This window comes from Fukomys damarensis, unplaced genomic scaffold (genome assembly GCF_012274545.1).
Source record: "Fukomys damarensis isolate Sample0158 unplaced genomic scaffold, DMR_v1.0_HiC HiC_scaffold_30, whole genome shotgun sequence".
Lineage (NCBI taxonomy): Eukaryota > Metazoa > Chordata > Mammalia > Rodentia > Bathyergidae > Fukomys > Fukomys damarensis.
Window position 1 is genome coordinate 5024159 of NW_022900942.1, and position 10542 is coordinate 5034700.

The 10542-nt window shown below is 58.7% G+C and overlaps 1 protein-coding gene across 7 annotated transcripts in view; it reads right to left on the reverse strand.

Annotated features, from left to right (window-relative positions):
• Nucleotides 1-1531: 1531 nt before the first annotated feature.
• The window catches only part of Nfix (nuclear factor I X), a 66161-nt gene continuing 57150 nt past the window's right edge, over nucleotides 1532-10542 (reverse strand). For 4 of the 7 annotated variants that reach the window (XM_010613388.2, XM_010613389.2, XM_019205919.2 and 1 more), the window contains 3 exons: nucleotides 7980-8127; nucleotides 5956-6047; nucleotides 1532-1606 (listed from right to left, as the gene is read on the reverse strand). In XM_010613388.2, coding sequence (XP_010611690.1) covers nucleotides 1592-1606; nucleotides 5956-6047; nucleotides 7980-8127 — 255 coding nt within the window. In that variant the 3' untranslated portion in view covers nucleotides 1532-1591. The remainder of the gene's footprint in view (nucleotides 1607-5955; nucleotides 6048-7979; nucleotides 8128-10542) is intronic. The other 3 variants (XM_010613391.2, XM_010613390.2, XM_033757599.1) reach the window with 1 other exon arrangement.

The window sequence follows — 10542 nt, forward strand, 5'->3', positions numbered from 1 at the left end:
CCGCCTCCCGCCCAGGGATCCACTGCCGCCGCCAGGAGGGCGGTGCTTCCTCCACTTCGCACCCCGGCCACCCAGCCCGCCCCTCGAGGCCCTCTCCCTACCCAAACGGCTCCTTCCCTCCTCTTCCTGCTAGGGCCACAGCCTCGCAAACTAGTCTCAATAAATAAAGCCCATAACCCACCCCTACGTGGTGCAATGTTGGACTGACTTTCCAGAGGATCCTGACCTGTGCTTTGTGTTTTCATACCGTGAAGTACGGGAGAGAGAGAGGCACAAGGACTGAGAAGAGTACGAGGGGGACGCTGGAAGGAGGAGTAAGGCACAGAAAGACAAGCCAGAGGGGCTGGGTCACACCCTGCGGGGCAAGGCGCCCCCGCTCCCTCCCTCCCGGGGCTTCTGCAGGACCTCTGGAAAGGCCCCCCATCCTCGGGGGAGGAGGGACTGGGAGAGCTACTTCCTATGGGGTGTGACCAAACTGTTCCCAAACGGAGGAGTTCCCAACTGCAACTGCAAAAGACCCAAAGGACGACCGGCCCACCCCTAAATCAAGAAGAAAGACATTACAGCTAAGATCCAGAGAGAAGTGGCCATGGGGGTGGGGCAGTGGGAAGGAGGACAGAAAGCTCCAAAACACTTTTGAAAAGGACGACACCCAACACCCTCCCCAGGAACTGGAAGTCTGCGGGCAGGCGGGCCACGAGCAGGACGCCTACCTAAGCGCAGGTGGCGGCTTAGCGGGCGGCAATAGCGGCTGCCTTGTCCTCCTCGCTGGGCTCCGGGGTCCCCTCTCTGCTCCACTCTGGGCCCGGCCCCGCTTGTGGGGCACCTGCATGCAGGGCTGGGGTGTGGGGCAGCCAGAGCCCACCTCCCTTGGCTCCTGGCCTGTGTGGGGAGAGGGGAAAGGGGCCTGGCCCAGGCTGGGGGGCTGTCAGTTTTCCGACATTTTCCTGTGGACTGTACAGAGGGCCTGGCCCGGAACTGCCCTTCGGCTGATGGGGGAAGGGAACCCCCCACATTCTGGGCTTCTCCCTGCCTGGTCCAGAGCAGCTGCGGGCAGAAGCCAGAGCTGAGGCCAGGAGGAAGGGCCGGAGGGGCGGAGTCTAGATAGAGGGGTTCTAGGGATATGTACCCCATCATCTCCCAAGCTGGTCCTCAGGGCTCCCTAGGATGCTCCAGCCTGAGTGAGCGGGGTCCCTTACAAAGGGTGCTGGTTGTTGGGGGGGGTCCTGCTCCTTCCCCGACGGCCATGGGTTAGGGGAGGGAGGCAGTCCTGTGGCATCCTTTCTTTCCATCTGTCCTCTGCTTGGCAGAGCCCATTTTGCATGTTTCTTTCTGCTTGGCTGCCGGTGCACAGCTCCACCGAGACCCCGTCCAAGGGCTCGCTGAGAACTGGGCTGCTTTGGGGGCCCAAGGGGATCCCCGGGCTGGAGGAGAGAAGGGCTGAGTGGCTGACGACATCTAATTTTTGCTTTTCGATGGGGCTGGGCTGGGCTGGGCTGGGGGATTTTTCCATGTCTCAAAATTTCTTCTACCCCCTTGAGGAACCTCTTTTTTTTTTTTTTTTCATTTTGTTGTTTCTTTGTTGATCTTATCAGAGGAACCAGGACTGAAACAGACAAAAAAAGAAAAGAAAAAAGAAAAAAAAAAGAAAAAAAAAAAAAGAAAGGAAAGACAGAAAGAAAACCAAATTGATCATAATGAGAATGCTGGAGCAATCCCATCTCATTCCTACTTAACCCTGGAAGCCACCCTCATAGGCCCAGCTCCTGCACACTGAGTATGCTGTACAGCCGTCTGCCATGGAAAAGGAAGTACAGCCCTGTTCTCCCTACCTCCATGGGAATCCCCCAGACCCTGCCCCCTGTGCTGGAGTCCAGCTGGCCTTCCCTTGGGCACCGTGCCCGGCGGGTGGGACCCCCATGGCTGGCACTGGCACAAACCTGGGATCTGGCCATGTTTGCAATTGTGTAGGGTTTTGTATGGGTCCTGGAGGGTGGGGAGGATGCCAGGCTGGGGCTTTTGTACCTAGAGGGGTTTGGGGAGTGGGGTGGGGGTGGCCCAGCTTCTCGCTGAGTTTTCTTTCTGTCTCTTTGGATTAAAAGCAGAAATTCCCGTCTGGGCACCCCAGCCAAGGTCCCACAGGCTGAAAGGCTGGGGGCAGGGGAACCACATGGCTTCAGTCCCGGGCAGCGCCAGGCCTGGGGGAGGGGCGGTGGCCCACCACGTGCGATCCTCTACCCTCAGGGCACCCTGGGGTGGCTGTCGTCCCCATATTCTACCAGCAGGGGGCGCCGCCTCCCCACACACAGGCCTTGTTTGGCGGCTCCACACCGAGCACGCCCAGGGTGGACCCAAGGGATGCACTGCTTGGCAACGCCCTCCATCAAAGGCTGGCAAGTCTCTGCCACATCCCTAAACGGTGAGCCGGCGGGGGGGGCTCTTCTCCAGTCACAGGTGTGTGCCCGGGGTATACTTTCAGGGCAGAATGGAGCCTCTGAGGGTCACCTTGGAGCCCTTGCAAGGCTCTGTGTCCAGACTCCTGTCTAGGGGTCAGGCGGAGTCCAGCGCAGCACACATGCCAGGCACTAACTCACCTGTCCCTGCCCAACTCCACACCAAAGCCAAGCACAAAATAGGTAGACACCCTGACTGTCTGAGGCCACAGAGCACAAGGTAACAGGCTGAGGAGGCAGGGTCTGGCTGTCAGAAGGCCTGCCTGGGGTGAGGGGCCGGAGTGCTGCAGCTGCTAGCTTCTCAGAAGCCAGAAATCCAGGGCAAATTTCCTGTGAAACATGCGATCTTTAAAACACCTTATCCCTGGGCTGGGGATTTAGCTCAGTAGTTCCGACGCCTGCATTGCCAAGTGCAAGGTCCCGAGTTCGATTGCCAGTACCCCCCCAAAAAAAACCCCTACCATATCCCAGGGCCAGGGATTTAGCTCAGTGGTTCTTCTGCCTGCCTTGCAAGTACAAGGTCCCAAGTTTGATCCCAGATACCAAACCAAACCAAACAAAAACCTTATCCCTGCAGGCTGGTCCTGCTCCTCAGGCTCTGGTTTGGGACCTGGGGTGTCATGCACTGTGACATGGGGATGCTGAGTGCTAGGATTAGAGAGGGAGAAGTCCGGCAAGGTGGCAAGGCCTGCAGTCTCAGCACTCAGAAGACTTAAGTGAGCTATGGAATTCAGGACCAGCCTGACAACCAACCTAGCAAGATCTTGTCTCAAAAAAACAAAAACAACAACAACAAAACAAAACAATAACAACAAAATACCACTTTCTTGACAACAGAAATCCTGTCTGCACTACCCAGTGAAGTGGTTTCTGAGTACCTGCAGCATGACTCCTGAGGCAGAACTGAGTTCTTCTTTAATTAGTTTAAAAGGACACAGCCACACGTGGCCAGTGGCCATCACAGTAGCCGGCACAGCGAAGAACAACTGGAAACATGGGGGCAGGCGCAGCTGAGGTGATGGGTGCATTGGTGACAGAGCTGCCAAGCTGCCTGCTCTGTGCCGGACCACAGGCACAGATCTGCCCCTCACCTGCCTGCAGCCTGGTCTCTCATGGATTGAGTGCCTAGCAGAGGCTCCCGAGGGCTTGTGGCAGCCCCAGAGTGGGCAGAGAAAGGGAGTGGGTGGCCAGCTCCTTGTTTTCTCTAGGACCACCTTACCAGGGGTGACCCTTCAGGAATTTCTGCACCACTGCCCTCAGGGTGGCAGGAGGCTGTCTATGGCTGGGTACCTGCCCCCTCCTCCTCCCTACAGGGACAGAGAGGCTCCACCTGCCCTGCTTGTCAAGCACACACTGCCAAGGCCCTATGCTGGGCACTTTGGGGTCTTCTGACCATCATGATAGAAGGGACAACCACTAAGTCTCAGACTGAAGGGCATTTCCTCAGAAGAGGCCAGGCCTGGCCTCCCACTCCCAAGCCTGGAAATGGTGATAAAGGCAGCTTCCGTGGGGGCTCCCCAGTGTCTCCCCACAAGTCCTGGGAACACAGGATCTACTGCCAAGCACGGAGCTGCTTTTTCTGCTGACCCCTCCCTGCTTCCCGAGCCAGGTCCAAAATTGATTAAAACTAAGTAAAAAGCGCTGCCCAGGGAATGACAAAACTGCTAAAATTCTCTTTTCTTCCCTCATTCTATTGTTCTCTCTCCATCTGGTGCTCCAGGGATCAGCTAAAGTCACTGGTTACTGTGGAAACCACCTCTGATTGTACCCCCTGTGCCTGCCCCAGCCCCAGGCCCTAGGACTCCTGCTCCGTGACAGGTCCGGCTCAGGCTCCTGGCACTCCCCAGACACACCTGCCTGCTCAAGGGCACTGGACCCTGGCGGGACTCCTTCTCCCACCGCCCAGACCCTGAGATGAAGAATATGGGGGAGAGAAACTGTTTCCCAAACTTGCCTCCAACTCTTACTTGGCCCCAAAACGTCCAAGCAACGTGAGCAGAGAAAGTGAAGGAGGCAAGGGGATGAGCAGGGAGGGCTGGCGGCTGTGGCTGAGCGAGCCTGCTGCAGAGCCACTGGAGGCCAGCAGGAGGGAGGGAGACCGAGAGACCGGGAGGGAAGGAGGGAGGGTCCCGGGGGCAGTGGAGCCTGGCCCCTGGTGCCAGCCCCGAGCGGGAGGGGCAGCCCGCCTGCTGCCCCTTCTCCTGGCATTCCCTCCCACCCTCTGCCAGCAGGGCTCTCTCAGCTTCCCTGGCACAGAGCAGAGGGGGTTGGCTCCAGCCCCTGCTCGGAGCCATTGTTTTCCTTCTCAACACCCCCAAGTTCAAGTTCATCTGGGTGTTACATCATGTCTGGTTGCTCCTGGAAACCAGACGGGTCAGACGTGACTCTGGGGAAAGGGGGTGGGAAGCTGGAGGGGGTTGAAGTTCTCTTCCCCGCCCCTCCTTACCACTAGGGAGCTCTGAAGTTCGAAGTTTGACAAAGGTTTGGCTTTTTTTTTTTTTTTTTTTTTTTTTTTTTTTTTTTTTGAGGGAAGGAAAGGAAAAGAAAGGAAGGGAAAAAAAAACACAAAAAAACACCCTCAAACCACACACAAAACTTCCACCCAGCAACTTTCTCTGGACTGGGGCCTCCAGGCAGAGGCGGAGCAGGAGTGGCAGAGGTGGCCCTGGGGCCTTTGGGAAGAGGTAGATTTCCCAGGGCCAAGTAAGCCAAAAGAAGCCAAAAGGGGGGCATTTTTGTAAAATGCACAAGAGAAAGAGATCTGCGTTGTGCTCTTTTCTGAAACCCCCATGCTGTGAGCCCTGCTCTGCCCTGCTGCTGAGGTGGGTCCTCTCAGCACCCCCAAGGGCAACCCTAGACTCAGGACAGACATGCACATTGCACAAGTGTGTGCAGGGCCAACACCAGGGCCTAGTGAGCCAGTGGAGGGTGGCTGTCTCCTTGGGAGGGGGTGATGGCAGCAGGAGAGGGGAGCGGGGACCAGAGAGTCCTACAGCCTGGCCCGCCCCTAACAGGCCGCTCAGGACGTGAGAGGGACCAGGGCAGCCAGCAGCCCTGCCCTGCTCTGGGTGCCAGAGTATCCTCGGAAGGGGCCCACCAGGCTGCCTCTGTCTCTCCTCCATGCTTTGCCCAGCCTACCCAAAGCCGGGGAGGGAGGGCTGGGAGGGCGGGAGGAGATCGAGGAGGCAGCCTAGGTTTTCCTCCCCTGAAGGGGCACCTCAGGCTTCCATCTTTGCTTCTACTGGGCCTGCCCAGAATGCCTCCAGCCCTGGGTCCTTGGCCACCTTCCCCAGGGCCAGGGCTGTCAGAGCTAATTATCCAATTAGCTGAATAGCAGGGAGCCTGGGGGGCTGCCTGGGGAGGTGGCTCAGCTGGGCATGCCAACGCCTGGGCTCTACAGCTCTCTGGCCTCTCTCTGCTTAGCTCCAGGACTAGGCTCCTCCTTGACCTCAGGATCCCCTGCCCTGCCTTCTCCCGACCCTGCATCCAGGTGCTCCCCTACCTGAGACTGCTGTGGGATGTTCAGAAAGTTGCCGTCCCGGGGTCCGATGCTGACAAACCGGTTGGCAGAGGAGGCGCCTGTCGTTGAGAATGCTGTGGGGGCAGGGGAAAGAGGAGAGACCCTCATCAGGCCTTCCGGCCCATCTGGGCACTGCCCTTCAGGGCTGCTGAGAAGGGAGAGTTCGGGGTCAGACAACACTGGTGGCTGCCAAGGTACAGCTGGCTGTGGGAAGGACGGTGGGGGGTGTTGCTGTGGTGCTCATGGACCAGGAGCATTTGCCACCCCCTCCCAGAATGCCCAGCCCTGCTCAGACATCTTCTTAACTGGCCCAGGCAAGGAAGGGGCCCTGGATACTATAGCTGAGGTCCCTCAGACCCAGTTCTGTGCCCCGTGGATGTGCTGGACAGCACTGGGGTCCACGTGTCCTCTGTGGGAACCTTGGCTTTCCTACTTGAAGAGGGGGCAGGGGAGGGGCTCAGTTAGGCCACCTGTCCAGCTCCGTGGCCTGGGAAAGGGGGCGCTGAACCACTTACCACCCTGGGAGCCCCAGGGGTCCGGCAGGTGGCCCCAAGGACTTGGAGTGGGGCCCACAGGGCTGGGCCAGAAAGGGCACAGTCGGAGAGGAACTTAGGAGCTGGCTGCTAGGCTTGAGCCCGGGGCAGCGAGGCTCAGGCTCGTGCCACACTCCTCCTCTGACTGACGGGCCAGGCCAGCATCTGAGATGGGCCAAGGCGACAAAGGAGGAGGCCAACGGCCTGGCACAGCAGCCTAGCTTAGCTGCCTGGGGACAGCTGTCCTGTGGCCCAAGGAGGCAAGTGAACCAAACAGCCCTGTGTTCCGGGAAGGAAGAGGACCCCAGAGGGGGATCAGCATCACAGGCTGCCCACTCTGGCTACACCAGATACACCTGGGACCCCATGCTCACCAAACGCTGTCCACTTTTCTCCAGAAGCGCCCCCACCCCGCAGCCCAGCTCCGCACCCACACAGTGCCCACCTCCAATGACCATGATCATGATTGGCGTCTGATGGCAGATGCAGATGAGGAGATGGCGTGAGGAGGACGGAGAGGGAAAGAACTCAAACCGTGAGGAAAGAGGAGAGACAGGGAGCGAGAACACAGAGCAGTGTGGAGATGGCCACCCGCCCGCGCAGCACCCTGGCCCACGGCCACCTGCCCGGCTCCACCGCCCCCCACCCGACCTGCCCGTAGACAGTGCCACCCGGCCTTCGCCCTCCTGTCCTTCACGCCGGGTCTAGCTGGGGCTTCTCCACCAGATTTTCCTTCTCTTCCCTTTGACAAAACGTGTCATCAGTTTTAAAGAAAAGAAAAGAAGAGGAGGAAGAGGAAGAAGAGAGAGAGAGGTGAAGTGAGCCGGGCCCAGAGCCCTCCCTCGTCCCTGGAGCAGCCGCCTGGGAAAGGGAGGGAAAGGGTAGAAGCAGGAAAAGGAAAGAGGAACAACGAGAAACCAAATGCGAGACTAAGGAGGGGTCAGGGCCAGCCTCCTGCATCTTTAGAGGCCCAAGGGCCAGAATGGAGGTGAGGGGCAAGGCAAAAAAAGGGGATGGTGGTGGCGTCGCCTTGTGGTTACATTTAATTTTCTGGGTGTGTGTGGGGAACAACAAAACAACAAAAAAAAATTGAAAACCAAAACCAAAAAAAAAAAAAAAAAACCGAAAAAAAAACAGCAATCAGGCATGAAGATGGCATGGCTGAGCCTCCCCGCCCTCCCACCTGCGCCAGCACCCCCGGCCTGGCACCCCACTCTGCTCTCTCGCCCGCCCCCCAGGGGGGCCTGGGCCAGGGGCCCCAGCTGGGAGCAGCGGGGAGGGGGCTTGTGGGGTGCTGGCTGGTGCAACTGAGGCCCTGGAGGCTGTGGCTGGGGGGCTTAGCTCTGCTCCTATCCGGGCGGGAGGCTCCGTGGTGCTCTGATGGGGAGGGAATTGCTTCTCTTTTGCAGTGGAGACGGTTTTGATGGGCCAGGGATGCTGGGCGTTGTGGTTTTGGTTTCATCGTCCACTTACAAGGTGATGGAGGAGTCAAGGCGGCGCCGTCTGGGGCAGTGCTGGTGGATTTGGAATCAGGCATAGGAAGGGGCACAGGTCTGGCCACTGGAGGCGGCGGTGGTAGCAAAAATGACCCCGGGACTTTGCCCTGGCCGCTACCGTTGGGCTGCGAACAACATAAATAGAGTGACGCATGAAGGCACATCACACACAGACACACGCTCCCCTGCGCGGCCGCGCCAGCTCGCTCCTGCAGTGTGGGTGTGGGGTGAGGTCTCTGCTCCAGGCCGCGGGCCGGTCAGGGTGGAGGTAAGGCTGCTATTTGGTCTCTGTCCCTTTCTTTTTTGTTTGTGGGGTCCTCTTTTGAAGTGGGAAGGAGGGAGGGGGTGTCCGGCGGGTGATGTGTTTTGTCTTAGGGAAATGTTTTAGGTGTGAAAACGTGCCACCTAGCCGTGCGTGCGACTGCATCTTGTGCTCCTGGAGACCCGCTCTCCTGGCAGGGAAGATGAGCCAGCTCACCGGCCATCTCCTAGGCTGGCTCCGGCCTCCCTCGGCGGCCCCTGGGGCTGGGTGGCAGGCCAAGACTGTGGCCGCGGGCATCAGCCCACACCACGGCCTCGGGAGAATGCCAGCAGCCCCTGTCCTCAGAGCCTGTGGACACTGGGGTGCTGGCCTTTCCTCTAAAGAGCGGCCAGCGAGGAAAACGCACTGCTGTCGGCTCCAGTTTCTGTGAGGTTCTTCGAGAGCACTTCCCTGGATGTGCTCCTCCAGGGCCCGGGACTTGGGACACAGGACTTGCTCCTTGTCCTTTGTGCCCTCTTTGGCCTCCAACTTGAGCATCCTCCTCCAGGCCTGTGCCTTGCCTCGAGTGTCGGCCTTCTGGCCCGTGTGCACGCAGCCTCCCCTGCCTCTCGTGCCTCCAGCTCCTCTGAGCAGCGCCTTTGAGGCCCCTGTGCAGCCCTGGCTCAGGGAGGCCCGGCCCCGGCTCTTTGTGCTCTCCTCTCCTACAGGGCGAAGCTCTTCCCTCGCGACCTGTTGGGCACAAGACGTCCTCCTCCTCTATCAGTGTGCAAGCCCTGCAGAGCTTGCTCTCTCCAGCCAGCCCCACACTGTCCTGCAGCCCCACTCATGTCACCTGACTATGACGAGATTCCCGGCTCCCCTCTGCAATGGCAAGCTCATCCACTCAGTGCCCTCAGTGCCCAGCCCCTGAGCAGGCACTCCACTTATACCACCCACGCCACAAGGTAGCAGTTTTCACCTGGGGGTGATGGTGCCCCAGCCCTGCCAGGAGTGGCTGTCACACCAGAAGGGCCTGGGGATGCAGCTGGCACCAAGTGGGTGGAAGCTGGAAAAGCACCTCAGGGTGCATACAGTGCACAGGGTGGCCTTGGGACAAAAGGTCAGCAGCCCAAAGATGAACCCTGCTGCCCCTGGGAAGCCCTGCCTTGCTCAAGAGAAGCTCTGTTCTACCCATTTCCCAACAGGGAGAGCTAAACGGTTCATCCAAAGTCACCCGGCTACACTGGCCAGCCTGGAATTCACAGCCACCTCTGTCAGCACGAGATCCTAAGGTTCATCAGTCCTCTTCCTTAAGAGCAAAGTGGGGTTCTTGGCCTCCCAGACTTTCTCCAGCTCAAACAATGTAGCATCATCTGACGTGAGACCTCGGCCCTGGTGTGCCACCTGGATGGGGTCTCCCAACACCCACCCTTTGCGTGCCTGCCACCGGGTGCTCCCCAGCCCATGAGGCCTGCTCAGGGCGTCTCCGGCCTGTTCTTCCCTGACTCTGACCTCACCGGAGCAGGTGTCCTCCAGGCTCCACAGGGCCAGCAGCAGTGTGTACCACTCGTGTCCCTCTGAACACGTGGCATCACCTCGCCTGTCCAGCTGCACTCTACAGTCACAGAACACTGTAGCTGACCCACACAGCCTTGTCCTTCTGCACCCTGGCTCTCCTGCTTGCTGTCCTTTGTTCCTAATGATCAGCACCAAAGCCTGACATGTACTTGCTGTACCTCTGACAAAGGCCCCTGTCTACGTCTTGGGCCAGAGACTTTCTGTGCTAGATGTCATTTTGGAGAGGGACACCGGTTCCAGGCAGCAGCAGGATCACAGAGCAGGGTTCCAGTTCCACAGGGAGGACACTGAGCTCCAAGCAGCACTTGCCTCCAGATGGTCTATCATTTCCACCTCATCCTTTCCCCAGGGACTCCTCAGTCAGGAGACTGAGGAGAGATGGCTCAACTCCCCCCCGCCACCCCGCAGAAAGGCCACCTGCTGCCCCAACATGGCCTCAGCCTCCATCTTCTGAGCCCGTCTGCTTCAGGAGTATCTACACCAGTAACCCCACCAGATAGGACTAACCTACCTTTGAGGACCGGCACTGATGTACAACATTCTGTTTCTAGATGTGACTTTCAGCCAGGCTGGGTGTCTCAGCTCTAGGTGGGGTGCAAGTCAAGGTTTTAAGAACCTCAGGAGGCCAGGGTGGAACCTGTGCTCAGTGGAACCGTGCCTGCCTCACAAGTGCAAGGTCCTGAGTTTGATCCCCAGTACCAAAAAAAAAAAAAAAAAAAAA